Source organism: Symphalangus syndactylus, chromosome 6, assembly GCF_028878055.3.
Source record: "Symphalangus syndactylus isolate Jambi chromosome 6, NHGRI_mSymSyn1-v2.1_pri, whole genome shotgun sequence".
Taxonomy (NCBI): Eukaryota; Metazoa; Chordata; class Mammalia; order Primates; family Hylobatidae; genus Symphalangus; species Symphalangus syndactylus.
The window spans coordinates 41572925-41598124 of NC_072428.2; the positions used below are offsets into that span (position 1 = coordinate 41572925).

Below are 25200 nucleotides of genomic sequence, written 5' to 3' on the forward strand. Positions count from 1 at the left end.
TGTAAAATATTATATTCACCTATACTGCTGTCTTTTCATCTAAATTACTCGCATTTGCAAAGCTCATGTCTTGTAACGATAAAATCTCAGATTTTTGCTCTCGATTTTCAATAACGAAACCACACTGATTAAAACTGACTGATGTATCCTCTCATTCTAAAGGCTGTATGTTATCCTTGGGTAGGCATCATTATAACAGCAAACAGATAAATGGCACCAAAAAGGCACACATCAGAGTATGCCAAAAGCAGGAGTAGTCAATCTATTCAACCACAAATGATTCACCTCATTCTTCTGCAAACTCATCTATTGCATATACAGTCCTTAAACAGTGCCATGTGATTAGCGGGCTATTTGATTTCTATTCAATGACAAAAGGTACTTGCTTCTGCATTTTTAAAAGACTTCCTGTATTTTAAGAATCCTTTCCAGAATAAAACATTTCCTCCCCCTTCCTCCCTCCCCTCCCCCCACACACACCCTTTTTCCATTTAGAAAGTTAACATGCTTTCAAATAAGCGAATTCAACTCGGCAACTGCAGCGGTAAACCCGAACCCGCTCGCGTCCCAGACCTCGCCTTCCAGCTAACATACCTGTTCTCTGGAAATACAAGGCAATGAAGGTCTCCTGAATATTTTGCAACTGCCATAGTAACTGGCTGCAGTTTCTCCTAACGACACGCAGCTGGACCTCCTCCGGGGTCGGATCACAGGCACTTTTTCTTCGGTGGCACTGGACAGCCGAGGATGAAGAGGCGCTTCCCTGATTTGAAAGAAGTGATCCAACCCCAGGGCCAGCAGGCAGCCAGCGCCCCCCACCAGGCCGGAGAGCAGCGGCCTGAGGGCGGAGGGCAGCGACCCGAGGCTGGTGAAGGAGACCCACCAGACGAAGCTGGCCAGGAGCAGCACCAGGATGCAGTGCCGGAGTCGCAGCGGATGCGCGAGCGTCAGCAGCAGCCCCACGCAGCTGAGCACCAGCAGCAACCTGCCCGCCGCCGCCTCCGGGGGCGTGTGCGGGGCCGCGGACCCTGCGTCGCCATTCCCCCAAGGCCAAGACCACCACTGCCACACCAAGAAGTCCCCCAGGTAACAGCAGGCGGGCAGCGCCAGCAGCCACCAGGAGCCGCCGCTCTGGCCCGGGCCGGGTCCCCGCTTGGTCCGGGTGAGGAAGCAGGTGAGGAAGAAGAAGGCACAGGCGATGCTGAAGAGGGGGCTGAGGCTGTGCGAACACACGCTCAGCAGCGTCCGCAGCCAGGCGGCCCCGGCAGCCCAGCTCTGGGGTTCCGCGCCCAGCAGCACGGCGAGGACAAAGGCAGCCAGGGCGCCCAGCGAGAGGCGCGCCCGGCAGAAGGGGGAGCCGTGCCGCGGCTGCTGGGGGGAGGCCGGCGGCGGCCGCAGCTCCACGTTGCAGAAGCGGCAGAGGTGGAAGAAGAAGCCGCGCGGAGGGTCCTGCCGCAAGGGGCTCACGCAGCTCTTCACGTAGCCGTTCCTCAGACTCTCGGGAGACGAGCCGGCCCCATCCGGCGGCTGCAGGGACCGCATGGCTTTGGCGTCTCGCTCGTCCCTCCTCATGGCTGGGGCCGGGGGTGGCCACGGGACTCAGCACACTCCGCTCGTACCGCAGCGGCCGCTCGTGCTCCCAGACCCCAGCCTCCACGTTCGGGGCGCCCCCTGGCTCGCAACCCGTCAGGGCTGCGCCGGCCGCCACGGCCCGGGGTCCCCACCGAGCGGACTGAGGAGCGGCGGAGTCCGGGACATGCTGGCTGAGGAGAGTGGCGGAAGGGGCTTCTCTCCAGGACCAGTTTGGCTGCCGCCTCCTTTTCCCTCGGGCACCTCTCGGGACTGGAGACTCGGTGTCGCTTCCCAGCTCCGCTGGCTCCAACAGTTACCTCACGGCCCCAGCCTGGTCCGTTGGGCGCGCGAGAGGCGGGCGGGCGCTCCTCCCCTGCGGCTGCCCCGGCCGGGCGCGCGCCCAGCGCGCGCTCGCGCCTTGTCCCGCCGCCACCCGCGCCGCGGCCGCCCAACAGGGACGCGAGCCGGGACCCTGCCGACCCAGCGTGCCCAGGACGAGGAAAGCGCGGCGGCGGCAGTCAGAAGACCGGCCGGGACTGAAAGAGAAGGACGAGGTCATCTTCGGATGGGAGGGGCAGGCCCGCCATCCTGGGACCCCAGGCGTGCAAGTTCTCTTTGAGGGTAAGTCACAGACACCCAGCCGGAATCCCACAGGTCACTACTGAGGTCTTCGGGAAAGAGGGCGTTTGTGGTCCCCAAGGGGTGTGCTTAGTGGGGATGCTGAGCTAAGGGTGGGAGGGGAGGGGCGCTGTCTCTAACCTTAGCCCCTTTCAGGGTGGGTCTTCAGACTGTGACCAGATGAGGGCCAGCCACCACCAAGGCCATGGCGAAGAAACCCTAATCGCTGTGGCTAGATCTGGCCTCAGAAGCAACGTGGATTCTTGGGCCACGCAGCAGGCCCAGGATCCTTGCAGTGGCTCTTAGGGAGGAACGTGCACGTGGAGTGCACTCTAGGAGCACTCCACGTGCACGTTCTTGAGTGTTGCTCAAGAACCATCTTCACAGGCGAAGAACTAACGTCTCGCCTTCCATTTTGTACCCTTGCCATACATACCAGCCGGTTCGCAACTTGTATCCCCTTCCACACAGCACAGATTTGCTGTCGCAATTGGTCTTTGCAAATTGAAGGCTTTTTCACTGTAACAGCATTTTCTAGATGGGGGAGCGGGGAGAACTAGGAATCCTCTCCAAGACCACTCCCCAGTTTGGATCAGCAGGACTTGAAGGAAGCCGAGTAAGATGCTATCTGTGAAGTACTGGTGAAACTAGCAACATCAGGAAACACAGACCTGAAAGCCAAAAGAAAAGAACTTTGCTACACCAAAGGGACTGCTCTGGAATCTAACCAATCATAACTGCCTTAGAGAGTGAACTGCATTTCTCTCCCTAAGCTCTCGCTTCAACCTCATGACCGGACTGCATTTCTCAAAGAGCTAAGTCCACATTTTTCCAAGGAGATGAGAAACCTTACTGTGTGGTAAATCCCACAAACAGGCCCATTTTTCACCAATTAATCTCTGCCCACAGTCATGACCTAAAACAGACCATTTTCGTATATGGTCACAGTTCACATGCATAGCAAAAGGCACTGAGAAATTAGCACAAGAATTTAACCAAAATGAAAAAGTTCCAGAATTCCCTTTCCTTTGCTTTTCCTTATCTAATGTATTACCCAAATGCTTGTTCTAAAAGATAAAAATTCAAAAGGTCATTTTATCCTCATGACGATTGAAAGAAAAAAAATGCTCATTTCAGCAAAACTCAGCAAATATAGTTTTTACATGATGTGCATAGAACTCATTACCACCAGTTGAAGATTAAAGTAAAAAACAATGGATACATTTTGAGTTTGTACAGAAGGGCGTGACAAAACTAGCACCAGCATTATTGAAATTCCCATTATAAATTCCATAGGAAATAAATTGATTTGAAAATTAGAACAAATTCAGATTAAAAGGTGTGTGTGTGTGTGTGTGCATATGCATGTATGTGTGTGTGCATTTAATCTGAAGTTGTCATCTAAAGTAGGATTGGCACATGATCATGGAAACGGTAGAGGAGTAGAAATCCAGTTTTGTGAGTTTTTGTCTGGGCCTAGCCATTCATACCCTGCCATTAAGCAATCCTATAACTTTTACTGCCCTTGTTCTTCTCAAATGTGAAATGAAGCAATTAATTTAGATAACCTTTGAAATCCTTTCTAGTCTTAAAAAGCTCTGATTTCTGTATGCCAAAAATACATAGGCATCCTGAAGACTCACCTTTCAGATTACCAATAATATAATAAGAGCAAGAGCCAAGAGCAACCTTTAATATTATTTATACTACCAAACTAAACCAAACTCTCAGTGTTGACAAGTAAAAATAAAGGGATTGTATGAAACGACTGTTTTCTGAAAAATAAAATCCAAAGCCCTCTTCACAAAATCGTCTTCTCAATTCTCTAGCCTTCTTTTAGCTGTCATTCAGGTTTTTATAAGGCTACAAGCCCAAATCTTTCAATAACCCATAGTTGGAGTGCATCCCTCTGAAGGCCAGCCTAGCACCTGAGAGAATTCTAAAATAAAGTGTAAGGACGTAACCAAAGACCATCAGAAGTTTACTTAACTAAAAATATGCACAAAAAGAATGAGCTAGCTATGTTTATAGCAACTCCCTTCTCTGTTTACAGTCTTTGTCAAAGATTATTACTAGGCCGCATTTCTTAGAGGTCAGATTATTTAATTATTCCCTTGCCAAACTTAAACAACCAATAAAATTACTTAGTTCTTTAGGTTCAAGAATTTATGACCATTATCTGTCATGAAAAAAAAAATGAAGTCACAGTATACCTTTGACTTTTCCCAGCACTCTACCCCAGCCTTATTTTACCTGACTTTGCCTTCCCTCACGTCTTTTTTTTCTTTAATTATTATTATACTTTAAGTTCTGGGATACATGTGCAGAATGTACAGGTTTGTTACATAGGTATACACGTGCCATGGTGGTTTGCTGCACCCATCAAGCCGTCATCTACATTAGGTGCCTTCCCTCACGTTTTGACCCATCATCTCTCCACTCCTTAGTGGATCTCTCCACTCTCCTGGTTTACCATGACATGGGATCCTGGCTCTTACCGCCCCGCTCCCAAGTCATTTTAGGACAATTCAAGCCCCTGGGTATTTCTTTTTTTTCTAATTTCTCAGGATAAAGTGGTCTGACACATTTTAAATATCAAAGAAACTCAGAAATAGGCAGTAAATTAACCAGTATCATTGAGATTCCAAATTTATAAAACTAGAGTCATCCCTGAAGATACATACAAAACCTTATGTTTTTCAAAGAATTAAATAATTAACATTTACAACCTCATGTTAAAAAATAAAAACAGACAAGTTTTTCTCTAGCATAGAAATGATCATTGTTTTCTGTGTGCAGTGGCAACTCTGTTGCCCAAGTATGTTAACAATACCTATGTTCCTTCCAGCTAATACTCATCTCAGAATCTGAGCTTCATTTTGACTCACTCTTTTAGTTCTTCTCAACAAGTAGCTATTTAGTGCCCACTATATGCCGAGATTTGTACTAAATGCTATTTAGAACATTTTTGAAAACTATAACAGTTCCTTCAGAGCTTTCTCCGAGCTGCAGCTTTATCTGGGAGATAGAAAGTCTGCACATAGACTATTAAATAGCACAAAAGAATAAATATGTGATTAAGAACTGTTGAGAACAATGTGTTAGGACTATTAAAAAAGAAGAAATAATTTTCTTCTAGGGTGCCCCCACTGTGTAGTTGTTTCAGCTTGTTCTCAGTTTCTCATTCTTCTAGTTCCATTTCTCTCTCTTACAGTCTTCCTCCTTTCTCTCCCCAGCATCTGTCCAGATGGCTGTCTTCTGATCTCTCTCCTCTTTCCCCTGACCTCTCTCTTTCATCTCTGTATTGTATTCCCTAACTTCTTTTACTTCTTCAGTTCTCCTACGTACCATCCCCCCTCCACCAGCATTTAATCTATCTCCATTAATGAATGCATTCATTCATTTAGTATTTATTCTGTGCCCGGTGTGCTGGACACTGTGCTAGATGACAAAGATATAATGGTGAAGATGTGGTTCCTTAGTCTAATGAAAGCAAGACAGCAAGAAGACTATTACAGCCTGTTGTAACAGGAGCTGTGATACAGAGGTAATAATCCTCAGTGTACTCTGAGATCTCAGGAGCCCAGACTACAGTAGGAGTAGCAGGTAAGGAGTAATGCTCTGGAGGACTCAGAGGAAGTGATTTCTAGGCTTGATATTAAAAGGTGAATATAAGTTACCTAAGTAAAGTAAGGAGAAAAGATAATCTGGGCAAAGGAAACAAGCAGTGCAAAAATCTGGAGGAATGCAACTATAGTGCATTTGGATAACTCAAGTATCCTATGGCTTCAGTGTAAGGTATGATGGAACTACAGAGATGGTGTGGCCCTACTAATGGAACAGGAGTTTGTTATTATTTGTTACATAAAGGTTTATGTTCTGTTATCATATTTGCTTATTTACATGGCTACCTCTGCAATATATTCTTCAAACAAGAATTCTCTCTTATTCAATCTTAGCTCAATCTTCATGCCTATAGCAAGTACTTAGCCTATAGCAAGTCCTCACAATTTTTCAAGTGTGTTGATATTTCTCAAAACTATTTTAATAAATCAGACTTTAACTGTATTTCCTTTGATTTTTGGCTTTATTAGTCAATGAATTTTAATAGAAAACTCTTAAAATAGAATATAATAAACTTTTCATATTGTGATTTAAAAATATTTTTCTTAACATTCATTTGCACCAAATTACTAAAAGAACCCTTTTTCCTAGATTTACAAAAACAAAATTACACATATGTTTATGTCGTATTTCACTTTCAACATAAAGTAAATGTTTCAGAGATGTGTGGGTCATTTTTTATTTAACTCAAGTGACAGTACCTGGATTCTTTGGCTGTGAAAGCATATATTCTGGTACTTTAAGAATTTTCCTCTTTCCGGCCGGGCGCGGTGGCTCAAGCCTGTAATCCCAGCACTTTGGGAGGCCGAGGGGGACGGATCACAAGGTCAGGAGATCGAGACCATCCTGCCTAACACGGTGAAACCCCGTCTCTACTAAAAATACAAAAAATTAGCCGGGCATGGTGGCGGGCGCCTGTAGTCCCAGCTATGCGGGAGGCTGAGGCAGGAGAATGGCGTGAACCCCAGGGGGCGGAGCCTGCAGTGAGCCAAGATCGCGCCACTGAACTCCAGCCTGGGCGACAGAGCGAGACTCTGTCTCAAAAAAAAAAAAAAAAAAGAATTTTCCTCTTTCCGCTTCAAGTTTTCAGAGCAACAATTGTATCTCTGACACAAATTTACTATTATAATTTTAAAATATAACAATTGGTAAAAGTATTAAATCTGTAACAATTACCCTGAAATTTCCTGGATTTTTTATTATAAATCTAAAACCTGAACCTTGAACAACAAACAGCAATGCAGACTCTTTCCAAGTTTTCTTGTTCCCTCCCTAGACAAGCAGGAGTTTCTTCAGCTCTGGCTATCCCAGCAGATCTGAAGGATCACAGCCACGACGGTGGCAGCCTACCGTTGACACTGAACTTGTGGTTAATTGTGGAGTTCTGCCACAAAACCACCTCACTACCACAAACTGGATACTTGCCCAGGAAAGTGACAAACTGCCAGGCCAAGCAATCTACAGGAGGCAGCAAAAGCAAACTGCCTTTTCCCCCAGAAAGCAGTCATTTCTGGATTCCAAATGGAGCCATAAAACAGAGCGCACCAAAAAAAAAAAAAAAAAATATATATATATATAGATATAGATATAGATAGATAGATAGATAGATAGATAGAGAGAGAAGTGTGTTTCTCCACTAAGCCTACTTAAAATGTATTCATGCAGTTTTGCAAGAGGAGCTCAAAAGGATTCATCTAGTTCATTAGCATCACCAAAAAGTGTAAGACTATTCTTTTCTTAAAAAATTTTTAATAAGCATGGAATTAGAAATAAATTACAGTTATATTACTATTAACTGCTAAGTGAAACACCTACATATTATCATTGCAAATAGGAGTAAATAATGTGACTTTGTGTGTGTTACTAAGCTGCGCACAGCCGCACAGCAGCACAGCAGCTCTGGGAACTTCATTTGAAAGTCCAGGCAGCATGATGTGAAGGAAAGAAACTTTAGCATCATTCTGATCTAGTTATCATTTGTAGCTACATGACCTTGGAGGTTAAAGTCTCATGTTACCTACTTCATTTGTGAAATGGGGATAACAATGTCTACCTATTAAAGAGTTACTATGGATTAAATTAAATTACACGTGTAAGGTAACTAACAATGAGTAGATGCTTAGTAAATGTAAATTAGTTTATTTTTCTTACATCTATCCTTTTCCTTACCCTCCCACATCCCTTCAGGACTTCACAGGACTCTGTTAATTCTGAGTTTTTCCAAGGAGACCTCCAGATTATATTGTCTGTTCAACTCTTTTTAAGCCTTACTTTCAGTATTATTTTATTCAACTAAGTCTGCCTTTTTACTATACAATCAAGTAGATAAATTAGCTCTCTTTCATCAAAAAGCAAATGCTACAGGGATGTTAATGCCTCTGTTCTAATTACTATAAATGCAGATATGTTTTATATATTAAATTTTAAGGAATGCATACATAATATTATCTTAATTTCATGGCCCTACATATCTTAGATCTCATTCTGCAGAAAAGATGTTGATTTAGGGCCTGTATGTTGTAACATGGAGAAACAGAAAAAAAAAAATTAAGCCGTAACCAATTTCATTCATATTAGCATTAAACATAGGGAAGACAAAAAAAGATTTATGTTTGCAAACATGTATTCATTTATTCAGCATGTACTTGACGCTACTCAGATACTAAAGGTACAAATATGAATGAGATACAGTCCCCGCCCTCAGTTTGGTAAAAGAGAAAATAAGTAAACAAATGCAGTACAGTGCAAAATGCTCTAACAGAGTTCTTACCAGGTACAGTGATAGGACATGGAGTAGTTCACAGATGAAGAGATACTAAACTAGGTATTGAAGAATAGGAGCTTCCCAGGTGGACAAGGAGGAGGGAGAGTATTCCATACAAAGAACAGTATTGCAAAGCCATGGAGGCATGAGACATCATGGGCATTTCTGGAACTTTAAACAGATTGGTATGATTTGTGGGGGAGGGAAGATGGGAATGGAAAAAATGAGACTGGATAGATAGGTGGAAGCCAAATCATGGGAATCCCTATAGGCCACTCTAAGAAACCTGGACTTTATTCTGTAGGTGGTAAGGAACTGTTGAAAGTTTTAAAGGAGGGAGAAGCCATGATCAATTTTTATTGTATTTAATTGTTTTTCAAAACCTAATGCTAGTATTGAATGAAGGTTAGTTTGAAAGAATGTAAGACTAAAGCTAGGAAAATCATTTAAGAAACGATTATAATTGGCCAAATGAAAGATAAAGTTCTGTAAGGCAATGGCAGTAGTACCCTTTGGAAAGGAAGAACTAATTGAATTAATAACAGCTATAAAACTTTCAGATCAGTTCCATAGAATTGGAATGTGCAGAAAAGTAGACTGTGAAGAGGGTTCCCCAGCTCTAGCCTAGGTGACTAGAATATCTTGAAACCATTGAACAGGATACTAAGTACTAGAGGAATAATTGAGAGTAAAGATTATGGATTTCCTTTTGAACAGATTGAATCCAAGTGGGAATGTTTCTTGGCCATTGGATGTATGAGTCTGAAGCTCAAGAAAACAATCTGGGCTACAGGTATAGATTGGAAGCCTGTAGTACATATGGAGAAGTGGAACCCTGGGAGAAAAAGAGATATCCCCTATGAGAGTATATAGTGTGAGAAGAGAAGAGGATTTGTTTTGAACTCAGGAATACCAACATGTAAGGGACAAGGAACTAAAGAATTGCTCAAAAGAATGACTGAAAAGGAAGTAGCAAAGCTAGAAAGAGAATCAGACAGGAGTGGTGTCACAAACCAAAATGAGGAAGTTTCCAGAAGGGGGACAAAAAAGCATAAAAATACCACATTCTAAAAAGATGAGGACAGGAAAGTAACCACGGATGTCGATGAAACCTGACAATGACAAGTTTCGTTGTCAACCTTATGTGGAATAGTTGCCACAGTTGGGGCAGAAGCCAGATTGCAGTGGATTGAGGAATGAATTAATACTTATTTTGACATTAAGAAGAGAGAGTTTCATTCTAGAAAGTTTAGCCAGGAAAAAGCTGTACCTTTAGTTTCATCATTATTTTGTTAGTTTTAGTGTAAAAAGAAAATTTGAGTATATTGATACAATATAAAGTACACATATACCAACTTTTCTCCTGTGTAAAAAAATAAGTTTAAAATAATGGATTCCCCTTAATGGTATACTACCTACAGTCTTCCCTACACTTCTAGAAATAGATATGATAAACCAACACTTATTTTGTATTCATAGTGGTATCCTACAAATAAAAGAGTAAAAATTATGACAGTGAGGCTACAGATTCTATATAATACAGAAACAAATATAAATGTCTAGCATAGCTCTTAGAGGTTAAAATAACTAAACAGTTATTATCTGGCTTCAATGAGTCATACAATCTTATTCTGCTTCCTTTTTTCTCGTACCCCTTTGAAGTCAGTGAGAAATCTCCCTTTTGAGAAGATTCAGATGGTAAGATCATTGAAATGATCTTGTTCAACATTCTTTGTTTAAAATCACTATATTTTTATCAGCTCCAGAAATAATAAACAAACAACTAGATCTGCTAATGAAAAGCAAAATAAAGACTTGTACATTTACAGAAGTTTTTTAATGTCTAGTCAGATAATTCAGGCAAAAGCAAGAGTATTTTATGTCGTTTTCTTGCTAAATAACCAGGATTAACTGCAGCGCTCCGGTTCTTAACCTAACATCAATCTTCACTAGAATTATGCTTGGACTGTTCCCAGTGACAACTCTCTAGCATGGTTTGGTGCTTTGGTAACTATATTAAATGTAAGTGCAAACTGTGAAAAATAACAAGAACCCTTATATAAATTCAAGATTTTAATACTGTGTTTTGGGATGTGTAATCATGTTTGAAAGGATCACTAACATCCACTCTAACATGAACAACACTTCAAACAAATCAAAACTATGGCTCTTTAACCAGTAAACTTCATGGCTATGGCTGATTTTATTCCTTAGAGACCCTCCTTTTTACAGGTGAAATGGTTTACGTCAGATTTCCTCTCATTATAGCCTCTCAAATGTTGTCCAGACCAGCAAGCCACTCTCTTTAAACAAATACCAACCAACCAGGAAACCATGAGGTTTTATTGTGCTATAAAATAGACCAGACATTTCTAAACCTTCATAGGAATGAACCTGACTAAATCTTTACTAAAAATGGTTTCAAAATAAACTGTGGGCTCCAAGTTTCTCTAACAATCAAAATTCCTTCATCCTTCATCAATCTCGCTCTCAAGCTCTTTACTCTTCCAGAGGTACACATTGCAGGAAGTTTCTCTGGCCACATATTCATAATAATAACTAAAGGCTCCAGTTCTGTTTACTTATTGGGATATGAGAATGAAGGGATATATTAGCTTTATTCCATACATACATTCACATTTGTCAAAATTCTGTTTCAAATTTTCTTGTATACTACCAGCCCCTAAAACAGGAGCTACTACTTCTTGTATCATGGGCATAGAAAGCCTGAATTTTGGCTATGCACGGTGGCTCATGCCTGTAATCACAGCACTTCAGAAGGCTGAGTTAGGAGAATAACTTGGGGCCAGGAGTTCAAGACCAGCCTGGGCAACATAGTGAAACCCTGTCTCTACAAAAAATACAAAAAATCACTTTAAAAAAAAAAAAAGCCCAAATTTTACGAAGGATTAATTGGAATCTTCGCCTTCAAAAAACATATCCCCTTTGATTCCATTCAGCAAATATTTATTAATTTAAGCCCTGTCCTAGGTACCCTCGAAAAGTGTGTGTTGCATGCATTTGTGTGTTGCGTGTATGTGTACAAGTGTTGGGATAGAATCAGTTGTAAATGGTCAGTGGGGAACAAGACATACACAAATAACTATAATACAAAATGGAATATCCTGAAACAGCAGTCCCAACCTTTTTGGTACCAATGACTGGTTTTGTGGAAGACAATTTTCCACAGACCGGGGGGGATGATTTCGGGATGAAACTATTCCATCTCAGATCATCAGGCATTAGATGGAGCATGCAACCTAGATCCCTTGCATGCGCAGTTCACAAAAGTATTCGTGTTCCTATGAGAATCTAATGCCTCCGCTAATCTGATAGGAGGTGGAGCTCAGGCGGTAAGGCTAACTCACCTGCCACTCACCTCCTGTTGTGCAGCCTGGTTCCTAACAGGCCATGGACCAGTACCAGTCTGGGGGTTGAGGACCCCTGTCCTAAAAGATAGCCAAATTGCAGTGAGGATCAGGAAGGGTGACATAAAGTAGATGAGATTTAAAATCTGTCTTAAAGGATGGATAGGATTTAGATATAAGAGAGGATGGCATTGCAAGGAAGAAAAAAGGCATAAAAATGAAAGTGTTCATGGAATCATTGTTTTATCAGAATATAATGTATGAGAATGATAACAATAAAAATATTATGAAGCAACTACAGCACGTGAGGTCCTCTAAGCCTCTTACTCTCATCCTCACAACAATCTGCCGGCAGAAATAATAATCCTCATTTTTACAACACATGGGACAATTGAGATTAAGTAATTTGTAGGGCAGAAAGATTAAGTAATTTGTCAAAGATTACACACCTAGTAGTTGGTGGAGCCAGGATTTGAACCTAGGCCATGGGACTCCAAAGCTCTATGTGCTTTCCATTATAACAGTAATTGTTAAACTTTGGTACACAAGAACCATCCAGATAACTTTTACCCAGATGATAAAAATGCAGTTGCTGAATGCTAACCCCAGAGATTCTGATTCATTAAACCCGAGATGGGACTGAGGAATCTGCATTTCTACCAAGCACCTCAAGTAACCCTGAGGCAGGAGGTCTAGGAACCACATTATCCTGAGGTAGACCAGCATAGTTTCGAATAGACCCTGGAATGGATTTGAACGTACTTAATGATGAGTGTTATGGACTAAATTGTGTTCATTCAAAATTTGAATGTTGAAACCCTAACCCCAGTGTGTCTGTATTAGGAAATGGGGCCTTTAAAGAGGTAATTAAGGTTAAATTAAGTCCTAATGGTGGGGCACTAATCCAATATGACTAATGTCCTTATAAGAAGAGGAAGAGACACCAGGGATGGAGAAAAAAAACTTATGAAGACACAGCAAGAAGGAGGCTATCTGAAAGCTAAGGAGAGAGGCCTCAGGAGAAACCAACCCTGCCAGCACCTTGATCTTGAACTTCTAGACTTTCTAGCCTCCAGAACTGTGATAAAATAAAGTTCTGTTGTTTAAGCTCCCCAATCTGTCATGTTTTGTTATGGAAGCCCTAGTAGAGTAATACAGTGAGTTAAATTAACTTCCTGCTTATCCTAAGCTATTTACATCTGTCATATATCAGGAGCTGTCCTAAAGAAGATCCCTAATTATCATCGCTATCATAAAAATTCACATTTATATGGCATTTTATAATTTACAAAGCTTTTTCGTATGCTCTGTTACACTTGAACTTTGCAACAGCCTACAGGGTAACCAAAATTCAATAAGGCAATAGGACTTGCCCAGGTTTCTTACAAGTTGTAGAGCTGAGTTCAGGTCTCCTTACTCCAAATCTTACGCTGATTTTTTCTACATCACACTCACATGCATGTGCGTGCACACACATCATGAAGTATGATTAATATATAAAAGACCCATCTAAGGGTATGTCTTTCTTTAGCTCTAGAGAGTAAATACCTTTACTTGATTTTCTAGTTACGTAAGATACGGTTTCAAGAATTTAAGAGATGTGCCAAAACAGTAATAGCATAGATAAGATAAGAATACGGTACAAGATTCCTAATGTTCAGTTCTCTTTTCAAACAATTGACTAGGCAGTAACAAAATGGTCTCATTTATATCAATTAAGATTATGCTTTTGCTCCTTCAGGGCACACACTTTTGAGTGATTTTCTAGTAGTGTTTTGCTCAAATGCCAAGTGTTATAAATTTGTAGACTGCCAGACTGTACAAAAGATTATCACTTAAGTAATAATAAAAACTGTAAATAGGGAAAAAAAAGTGAAAGAACAGTTAGAGATAGAGGAAGTGATTCCTTTACTTTCATTTTATTTTCCAGCACTTCCTCTTTAAGTTAGCAAAAATAACGTTTTTTGAATTGGCATTTGCAGAAAACAGTTCATAGAACACAGTCAACATTGTATACTACATTTCTGTAGATCCAGTACAGGAGGTAGATTCTAAGTCTGTCTTCTTCATACCCTACCATTTTATTGTTAGCTAAGGTCTTGTTCCCTGGTGGCATTGTGTTAGTTTGTATCCTCTGAGAAACAAATGCCAAAACAGAATTAGATGTGCAAGTGACTTATTGTGGAAAATGCCTATGAAAGATAAATGGAAGATAGCCAGAGGAAATGGAGAGAGTCTTCAGACTGTGATGCAAGTCTCACAATAGGGAAAGGAAGGAGGATTAGGTAGAAAGAGCCTTATACTACAGCATCATTCTAAGAAAGTGTCAACCAGGCCAATGTGGAGTCCTCAAGCCAAAGTCTCCTGTTAAAAGGAGTCCCTCATCTCACAGGAATGGGCCTACATTATACCCCTGCTGTTATTGACTAGGAGAAGCCCAAAAGAAGTATTGCCTCAGTACAGAAACGGGTGGATCCAGAAGAGTAAGGGTCCAGTAGTCAATTATGCTCCCTATAGCAGAAGATTTGAGTGACAAATTTTCTTTTTTGAGACAGAGTTTCGCTCTTTTTGCCCAGGCTGGAGTGCACTGGCGTGATCTCAGCTCACTGCAACCTCTGCCTCCCGAGTTCAAGTGATTCTCCTACCTCAGCCTCCCAAGTAGCTGGGATTACAAGCACACGCCACCACGCCCAGCTAATTTTGTATTTTTGGTAGAGATAGGGTTTCACCATGTTGGCCAGACTGGTCTCAAACTCCTGACTTCAGGTGATCTGCCTCCTTGGCTTCCAAAATGCTGGGATTACAGGCGTGAGCTACCACGCCCAGGCTGAATGACAAATTTTCTTGATTGCCACAGTCCACCTCTTTCTCTGGACAGATCTGCTTCTCTGTGCAAATTTAGGGAACATATCCTCCGTGTTTCCTATGGGCTTTTCTTCCTGAGAGAAAACTTAGAAGGAAGTTAGTGAGATGAACTGGAGCCCCATTACTGCAGTTGGGCTTGAGACTGCTACAAGGTACTTAACCTCTCCCACCTCTATTATCTATTTCAAGTCCTCTCAACCCTCAGCTATCACCTTGGCAAGTAATGGTAGCTTACCTTGTGGTGTGACCCAAACCTTCATTCCTGATGGGTCTGAGCCATTGGCAGTCATAACCTTTTCAAGTCAGGGTTGTTGTACATGCCCTTTCACAGCTACAGTGGGCCAAAGGAGTACCAGCAGGCTTCCAAGTAGATGACATAGGAGTTGCATACATATTCCTATCCTTACTGTCTATAAGCAGCACTACCTTCTCCCGATGATCAGGGTTGATTACCCCTGCCAAGATGTGACCCTATTCTTGCCTGCAGGTTTCTGGACATGAGGTGTCCAAACTGCCTTGGCAGTATCTATAACATATAGTTCAATGAGACACTCACTGTGTCCCCTGGCAAGAGTGCACTCCTTGGGACCTCCAGCCCTGCAGAGCCCCGAGTTGCACATATGGGGAGCCCAAAATCCCCCAGTGAGAGTTATTGGGAGTGATGGTAAATAGGGCTAGTCCTGATTACACCCATCGATCGCCATTGTGTTCCTCCTGCTGATGACATGGTACCATATAGAGGTCTCTGAGTTAGCTCAGATCCCCATGTCATCTACCACAGTTGCAACAGCATCCCTTTCCCAGTTGGTACCTTTGGCTAAAATGAGGCTAGAGGAAAGGGTTCCCATACGACCAGCTAAAGGAAGAAGAATAATCCTGAGCTTTTCTCTGCAAAGGATGGCACTGCCTCCTTTGAGAGTGTTGCTTCTGAGCTGACGTTTCAGCTGTGCCTTTAGATAGCTGTTCATGTTCTATGAAGTTGGCTACTTCTAAATGATGTTGTTATAGAAGATATAGCTAGAGCTCCCATGGTCATGAGTTCAATCCTGCATCTCCTTTACTGTGAAATGGGTCACCTGTTCAAATGTTTTTTGTGTGGTATTCTACACCCATAGATCAGACATTCTTTAAGCCCCTGGATTATGGTGCTGGCTAAGGTACTACAATCAGGAAAGACAAACCTGTACCCAGAGTAGGTGAAAACAACCCTCTAGCCCTTGTAGTTGACTTACCACCAAGTGGCCAGTTGGTCTCATTAAGAAATAGTGATATAACAGCATTGATCTCTGTTGCTGACAGGTTGGACATTCAGAAGCAGCAGAAGCTAGGTCAGCTTTGGTGATGGGAGGTCCATGCTCCTGGGCCCATGCATAGCCTGTCTCTGGCACCATGGCCATTTTGTTCTTATGCCAAAATGTCAGTTTCAGGGTAGCCAACAACAAAGACTTGTTTATATAAACTGGTCTGGTTATTATATCTGCTTCACTGTTCACAATCTCTTCTATGGTAGATGCTTTCTATTGGGCCATAATATGTCACACTAAACTCTTCATGTAACTGCATGCCTCTATCCCAGAACTCCTTCTCTAAAATCTTTCAATTATTTTCCTTCCAGGCCCCTGACCAGACAGCCAGGCCATTGGCTATTTCCCAAGTCTATATATACTGGACCACTTCTCATTCCACAAAAAGTCAATGACTAGATGCACTTTTTACAGATCCACACACTGGGAAGATTTTTCCCTCTCCACTGTCTTTCAAGGCTATCCTTGAATGTGGTTGTAATGCAGCCATGGTCCATTTTGAGCTTGTACTCACACACAGAACAGACCCACCCAAAAATCAAGCTTAAGCTTTCCTTCTCCTTCAGTTGTTCATATGGGGCCCCCATATGGCCATAGGAACAAGCTAGGGAAGGGTGTTATTTCAGCTGTTGTGAATGACATGCTGGTCTGGGCTACCTGCGCATGCAATTTGCCATGTCCTTTGTCCTTCTCAGGCTCAATCCTTGATGTAATTTTCTATGTTAAAGTAGACTACTGCTGGACCTATACAGCCTTGTGATTTAACATATCCAGCAGAACCAAACTTGTAATGTGCAGTTCTAAACCCATGGTCACTTTGTGCCCCATGGTGAAGCACTCTGCCTCTACCAGTCCCAGTAACTCACCAAGAGCTTTTTCTCAAAAGACATAATTCTGTGCTACAAATGGCATAGCCTTGCCCCAGAATTCCAGGGCCCTATGTTATTCTCCCAGTGATACTTGCCATAAGACACTGCATGTTTTCCCACCACTGTCACCTACACCATGCGATGTGCTGGATTGTATGCCCCAAGTGGCAGCTCTGTTTGCAGTGCAGCCTGGACCTCTTCACTCAAAGCTGGCAACTTTCTATGTCACTCAATCTAGCATTATTCATAGGTTTGGAATACGTTGCCTCCAGAACCCAAAGAGGCCTACCAGCCACTTCATTTCCTTCTTTGCGGACGCAAACGCAAGCTGCAGCAATTTTCTTTTACTTTGAAGGAGATATCTTGTCATGTTTCTGACATGCATTCCTAAAACACTCATTGAAGTTTCAAATCCCTGACTCTTCATAGGATTTATTTCCAACCCTCTGGAACACGGTGTCTTACCAAGGCCTTTAGCATGCTAGTGCCTTCTTGCTCATTCTAAACAATCAGCATAATGTCATCAATGTAATGTATCAGACGAATGTTCAGGCAGCCCAGATTTCTTCAGAGTATATTATGACAGAAGGCAGGAACATTAACATAGCTCTAAGGCAAAAGTGTGATTGAAAATTATTATCTAACCCACAGGAATGTGAACTGTTTCTGATCCTGTCTTCTAATTGGAATAGAAAAGAATGTATTCATCATATCAGTTGCCACATACCATGTGCCTGAGGCCTCATTAATCTGTTCTATTAATTACACAGTGTCCAGCAAAGCAACTGCAATTGGGGCTATTAATTGCTTGACCCCGAACTCCTAAAAGTCTGTGTAGGTACCCAGTCTTACATGCTTTTCTGTCTAGAGCATCTAGGACCTAGCACATATTCTATATGTATTTTATGAATGGATTAATAAATTTAGTATGACATTCAAGAAGATGCCTAGTAACTTAGGTTGATTTAGCTGATGACCCTAGCTCATAGGGTTATGAGGATTAAATGAGGTACTAAATGGAAGGTGTTTACAATAGTGTCTGGCACATAAAAAGCAGTAAATCTTATCAATTGTATTTTTCCAGGCCGCAGAGAACCATCAGGTATGATAGAGAGATTGACATTAAGCTAACTCCTTGACCAGAAGTTTAAATGAAACGTAAGAGACATGTGTTGGCCTTTAAAGTGAAAGAGTCTGCAATATTTTTCCTGAGAATGTGAGGTTTCCAAGGAAAACTCAAAAGAGAACTGATTGTAAAGCTGGAAAGAAAGAATTACTTATAGAAACAGACACTTTCATAGCTAGTAGAGAGAAAAAGGTGGTTACTATGTGCCAATTCATTACTAGCATTGCTATATTTAGAATAATTTTCAGGGCCAAATGTGGTGGCTCATGCCTGTAATCCCAGCACTTTAGGAGGCCAAGGTGGGAGGACAGCTTAAGCCCAGGAGTTGAGACCAGCCTGGGCAACATAGTGGGACCCCATCTCTACAAAAAAACAAAACAAAATATTGAAAATTAGCTGGGGATGGTGGCGCATGCCTGTAGTCCCAGATACTTTGGAGGCTGAGCCCGAGAGGTTGAGGCTGCAGTGAGCTATGATGGTGCTACTGCACTCCAGCTGGGTGACAGAGGGGTCTCAAATTTAACAAAAGAAAAGAAAAGAAAAAAAGATAATTTTAGAAAATCTCAAAGTTAAAATTTTTGACAAATGCTTTTTACTAATAAAGCAAAACATGATCTTGAAATAAAATGAATGAGTGCAATTATGCCTACTAGCCATTTCACAAAAATGGTGTTTTCCATTACCTAAATGACTATTTCCATATAAAAATAGATTAAAAGTACACTCACAGTTTTCATCTCTGACATAGGTCAATGTAACAGCTAATACAGGAAAATGAAAAGGTATAACAACAGGGCATACACACCCCTACTCTTCATTAGAAAAAAAAAGAGTATTTTTTCTTGTATAATACTGTGATTTGAGAGGCCTTAAAGCTGCTGTTCTCTGACATTAGCTTTGTGGTCAAATTTAAAATGATCTTGATAACTCTCAGGAAACCCTAAGTCTCATAAAACTTTCCCAACAATTTTCACAATGAGAGCTGTGAAATAATTTCAGGGTCTCTAGGAAAGAATCCACACTTGCTACTTTTAAGAAAGCTAGGAAGTGGGTTGTTGGACAAGATCTAAACATGAATTCTTTCATCTACAAAAAAAGTTGAGCCAGGCCGGGCGCGGTGGCTCACGCTTGTAATCCCAGCACTTTGGGAGGCCGAGGCGGGCAGATCACGAGGTCAGGAGATGGAGACCATGGTGAAACCCTGTCTCTACTAAAAATACAAAAAAATTAGCCGGGCGTGGTGGCGGGCGCCTGTAGTCCCAGCTACTCAGAGAGGCTGAGGCAGGAGAATGGCGTGAACCCGGGAGGCGGAGCTTGCAGTGAGCCAAGATCGCGCCACTGCAATCCAGCCTGGGTGACAGAGCGAGACTCCGTCTCAAAAAAAAAAAAAAAAAAAAAAAAAAAAAAAAAAAAGTTGAGCCACTATGAAGAATTTCCAGTGGCCACTCTGTTATCACTATCTCACAACTAGGTTTAGATGACCTCAAAACTTAGGAAATTGCTTTGCTGCTTTGTTGCCAGTATCTCTGTCTTTACAGAGCCTTCCAGAATAGAATCACTAGATTGAATTTATTCCTCCAGTAAGTCAGTTGCTTATTAGCACTTCTAACATCCAGATGGTTTGAGACAAAGGCTAAACCAGGGATAATTCCCAAGTATAAACAGTGGAAACTCTCTTTTACTGAGGGACTCTAGTCTACTGGACTGTGGGCCAGGGCATGGGTTTCTTTTGCAACATCCCAACACTGCTGTGGCCTTTTCTATAACCCTTGCAAGTGAAGTCACCTGAAAAGCCAAGAGTTAAACTGGCTGTACAGTCTGAACTGTGAAGTTTGGAAATAAATTCAAATAGACCAATAGACTGGATCTGTTTCATGAATAAACAGAGGAGTTCAGGCTTAGGACCCTATAAAGTTAAGTCAATATTAGTTATAGAGGAAATCCTGTTTGTTCTTCTTCTGTTGTAATTGTCTTTTTAAAAAGAACTCAAGTAGAGCTTTGGGGTATGTTATAATGCTAAAAACATCCTTTAAACATACACATACACATACACACACACACACACGCACACACACGAGTGTTTATAACCAAGAAGAAAGCAAATCACTGTTGTCCTTACTGTTAGGTACATGAGAATTAAAAGTGTTTGCTCAATATCCTTAAAAAATACAACTTAAAATGCCCTAGCTTATGAAATGGGAAATACTTATCTAGGTTCTGATGCCATATAGTCACCTTATCATGATTATTACAATAAAGATAAGTAAGTGATTGCTATTAAAGCCCTTTAGTTATGCTGATTTGGCACAAATTTTTCCCAGTACTCATCACCTAGAAATTACACATAACAAGGTCTGAGTAATCCAGTGTTTAAACTTCAAGGGTACTAAGAGAGTGATTTCTAACCTCTTTGAAATTATGACACCCTATTTTGCCTGTTAGACATCACAACTCTTCCCCTGTTATACTGTCCCCACACACTCAAGGAAAACAATTAATCTATTATATGATATAAAAAACACTTAAATGAATTTAAATTAATCTTAATTTGCTTCAGGCTTTTGCTTGTTTTTCTTTATAATTACCTCTTCTTTGAAGCTGATTCACCCTAGGTTTAAGCCAGAATTAACCTCTCCTCTTGGTGTATTCTTTTAGCTCTTTATGTGGTATAAATCTATATTACAGTTTTTTTTTGAGACAGGGTCTCTCTCTGTCACCCAGGTTGGAGTTCAGTGGCACTATCTCAACTCAATGAAGCCTCGATCTCCTAGCTCCCCAACTTCAGTTTCCCAAGTAGCTGGGGCCACAGCTGTGCACCACCACACTCAGCTAATTTTTTTTATTTTTGTAGAGGCAAGTTTTCACCATGTTGCCTGGGCTAGTCTTGAACTCCTGAGCTCAAGCAATCTGCTTGCCTCCACCTCCCAAAGTGCTGGGATCACAGGCGTGAGCTGCCACACCCAACCTATATTACGGTATTTTTAAATCATATTTTTGTTGATTAATTTTAAGTCTTTCCCCCTGGCTTAAATGTAAGGGCCATGTTTATTCATCTTTTTTCCAGAATTTCTAGCACAGTGCTTAATACAAAGGGAGATTCAATACATGTTAGATGAAGGAATTAATGAATGAATGCACAATGACTGTGGAGGCAGAAATATACCAGCATGTCAAAAATATCAACCCAAGGATTATTATTCTAGTAGTTTAAAGATATGCCTGTATAAGATCATCTGTTACAGAACTTAAATCCAGTGAGAAAATGGATTCAAAAATACTTTATAAACAGTAAAATCATACACAAATGTTAGCAAATGTCACTGTTACTTACTGTTTAGTATCCTTCAGGGAATAGTTTCTGAATTTGTGAATCAAACTTTGAAAAAAAGAATGAACTTGACTCATTGGAATAGTAGGACCATGAAAGGAATAATAAATGGAAGGCAGTTAACAAGTTGTCATTTGGCTGTAATGTAATGCAGTGGGAGTTCAGTTTTGGAAAACCAGGCCTTCGTGACGTCTTTAAAATATTAATTTTTGTGTCCTGGTTTATAAATGACCATTCCTTTAGATGCTTAGGATTTGGATAATTCCATATAGTATTCCCAGAAATATGTGTTACCAGGTACAAAACATACAGGCTTGATTGGTCAAGGAAACATGTATTACATTTGGATAACTCTACTGAGAGGCTAAAATAACTGATTCATTTTTGAAGTGACCATTGATAGTAAGCTTCAGCAGTTCTAGAAGAGGCAATAAACATATCAGGGCAATTTGACAGGCTACTGTGGTTCAAACAGATGTTAGTGGTAGCCAAAGTTCACAAATTATGTCAATGAAGCTGGATTCCATTAAGTCAATCAGTAACTAAGGAAATAGTTAATTGAGATACAATCACAAACTAGAAAAGCAGGATAAATTAAAGAAGTAAGAGGAATAATCACATTTCTCGATAATCACATGCTATCAGACAGCAGAATCTGATGTCTGGAAGATAAAGCAGGCAGATTTCAAAAATGGAAAAGGAGGCCATAGGCTAGAGCATGAGTAATTCCATAAAAGTGGTCAAATGGGAGTCTTTCTGAAAAGCAAATGATGTCCTCACAGAAGGAAATTGCCTAAAAACTACTAGAACATAGTTTCTATGCTACAAACATAATCTGGCCAAAGTCACCAGCTAGTAAGTTGCAAAATGGATTTTCAAAACCAGGTTGACACCAAAGCCCATGTCCTCCACACTGTACTTCTCTCTCCTAGGCAAGGAATAATCAAGGTATGTGCCAAGCTCCCAGGCTGTGTTGTCCTTACACCTTTCCTGATTCCAGTTTCAGTAAAGCCATGAGTCACAGCAGCGGTAACAGTAAGAAGCTTTCAGCTTGTCCAGCTCACTTGTTAACCCCATATATATATATGGATATATATGTTATCCCCATGTATATATATGGATATATATGTTATCCCCATATATATATGGATATACATGAAATCTATATATATATAACCCCACATATATATATATAGATTTCAAAAAAAAGGACAATAAAGAGGCTGAAGATGAACTCAAACCAAGTAGCTGAATTTCTGAAGCAGCTAACCTATTTCTGAGCTAACAGTCTTAGTGTGTGTTAAATTCTTACTTCTGCATTCTCTCAGAATTAGAGAGAAATGTCTATTCATTCTTTCATTTAACAAGCAATTATTGAGTGCTTACCCTGTGCCAGTCACTGGAGAAACAGAGATTAATAGAAAAAGATTTCTGCTGTTAAGAATCACATAGTTGAGGAAGGAAGGGGGAAGTAGAAACAGACAAGCAAATGATTATAGTACAATGTAGCATTGATATTGAGAACTAAAAAAAGAAATTAACAGTAATAAATATAGGGATGCTACATTGGGGGAAATATCCCTTCCCAATTTTTGGTGTTTCCTTCCAGATGGAGAAGATTCCACTAGTGTGGTATTCCCTAAACTTCGTCCACCCCTCAACTCTTTCCTTCCCAGAGGAGGAGAAATTACTTAATCTGATTGATTAGTATGAAAAAAGAAAGTGGGCATGCAACACAAGCCCCTTATTTTCTCCTTCTGCACCTTTCAGCAGGCAGCCTGAAAAGAAGATAACTTCTGTTCTTCCATGCCCTATGTTTTTCAGAGACCGGCTTAATGTAAGGATGCCTAGAGAAGTCCAGGAAGCCTAGAGAAGTCCAGCACTGTCTGTGACTAGGGGTTCACTATTAGGAATCCCTTTTGTTCATAGATATAAACCACATTCTCCACAATCAGTTTAATCTGTACTAAATGTGTTATTTCTCAAGAGGCAATATAACGTAGTGGTTAGGTGCATAGGCTCTGGAGCCAAACTGGTTCATACCCTGGGTTTGCTACTTAATAATAGCCATGAGACTTTGAGTCAGTTACTTAACCTCCCTGGGGCTTCAATTTCTCCACCTACAAAATAGGGCTAATAGTATCTACTCACAGGATTATGTGAGGATTAAGTGAGTTAACATATAAAAGCACATAGAACAGTGCCTGTTACAAAATAAGTTCTCCAGAAGTTTGAGCTATCATTACTATTATTTTAACCTTTATCTATTGTAATCTTATTTCTCAATTTGTTGAAAACTCAAGCAGGAAGAAGTGCTATTAATATTTACTGGGATCTGGTCGGGCACAGTGGTTCACACCTGTAGTCTTAGCACTTTGGAAGGCCGAGGCAGGCAGATCATTTGAGGTCAGGAGTTCGAGACCAGCCCAGCCAACATGGTGAGACCCCTATCCCTACTAAACGTATAAAAATTAGCTGGGCATGGTAGTGCTTGCCTGTAATCACAGCTACTCAGAGGCTGAGACACAAGAATAGCTTGAGCCTGGGAGGTGAATGTTGCAGTGAGCCGAGATGGCACCATGCACTCCAGCCTGGGCAACAGAGCAAGACTCTGTCTCAAAAAAAAAAAAAAAAGAAAAGAAAAGAAAACTCTATTGGGATCCTCCAACTCTCACCTCCAATAGTTAGGGAAGTTTAAGAAATCTTACACAGTTCTTACAGTCGTTGCCCTTTTGTTTATAGTTCTTGGCTCTTTACTGGATGAAATTTGGAAGATTGTATCAGTAGGTGCCAGATGCCAGGCCAAGCATCTCAGACTTTAGCCCAAATTGGTTTGAGGTTGATGCCTCTGATTTCCATGGGTAAGGCAAGCAGGCAGCTCTTTACTTGATTCTCAAAGATTAATCCCATGTCCCTCAGGTTATCTGCACATTCCAGAGATCCCTTTTTGCTCTGGCCTCTGCGTGTCCTACTGTGGTCTTTGCAAAACCCTCCTAGGAAGAGAAGGCTCTTTCCCACCTAGGCACAATGATTCTTTCCCTGGATTCAGATCTGCCTTTCAGGAGTTCAGTGAGGGAAACAAACAGGTAGGCAAAAACAATTGGAATACAGTGTATTAAGTACAGTAAAAAGAGATCTAAATAGTACCACAGAAGTGGACCAGTCAGGACAGGAAACAGATGGCATACTGCAAAGGAGTGATTAAAGAGAGTTTAATAAGGAATTTATTTACAAAGGTATAGGCAGTTAAGGATAGTGAAGCATCAACAGTGAAAATTGCTCCTACCCCTAGGCCTGAAGAAACAAAGGGAAAGAGCTATTACCAAACTTTAGAAAGCAAGCTATAGGAGAGAGCTACCTCACAGGAACTCTGTTTCAGGTAATGCAGCCCCTGCCAATCTAAGGCCTGGAAGAGAGGGATGCAGGGAAATATTACAATTGTACTCTTCCGTCCTCTGAGTTTCTTACAGGGCATCCCACTGTTCAAATCTACCAGAAAGTCAGAGGACAAGGAAACCTGTTACTGTCATCCAAAGAGGTCAACCTCTGAGGATGCAGGGCAAGTAGAGAATGGTGGAGAGGGGATCTCAAGTGGCCAGCAAAGAACAACCCAGCACAGAAGCGAAGGGACTAATACTTTCTTAAGATTTCATATAAGGCCCTTTAAAGGAGGTTATATTTGAGATAGGCACTGAAGGATAAGTAGGGGGTTACCAAATAGAGAAGTGAATACGACATTTTAGGCAAAAGGATAGCATTGTC

General features: G+C 41.2%; 2 protein-coding genes across 7 annotated transcripts in view; one reads left to right on the forward strand and one right to left on the reverse strand.

Annotated features, from left to right (window-relative positions):
• PDE3B (phosphodiesterase 3B) overlaps positions 1 to 1966 on the reverse strand; it is a 231252-nt gene extending 229286 nt beyond the window's left edge. For 3 of the 6 annotated variants that reach the window (XM_055282325.2, XM_055282323.2, XM_063641063.1), the window contains exon 1: positions 595 to 1572. In XM_055282325.2, the coding sequence (XP_055138300.1) occupies positions 595 to 1572 (978 nt within the window). Of the gene's footprint in view, positions 1 to 594 lie in introns of all 6 variants that reach the window. The other 3 variants (XM_055282322.2, XM_055282324.2, XM_063641062.1) reach the window with 3 other exon arrangements.
• An 8-nt stretch (positions 1967 to 1974) lies between these two features.
• Positions 1975 to 25200, forward strand: part of PSMA1 (proteasome 20S subunit alpha 1) — a 139753-nt gene continuing 116527 nt past the window's right edge. Inside the window, exon 1 of the mRNA XM_055282341.2 lies at positions 1975 to 2193. The gene's annotated coding sequence lies outside the window, so the exon portion shown is untranslated. The remainder of the gene's footprint in view (positions 2194 to 25200) is intronic.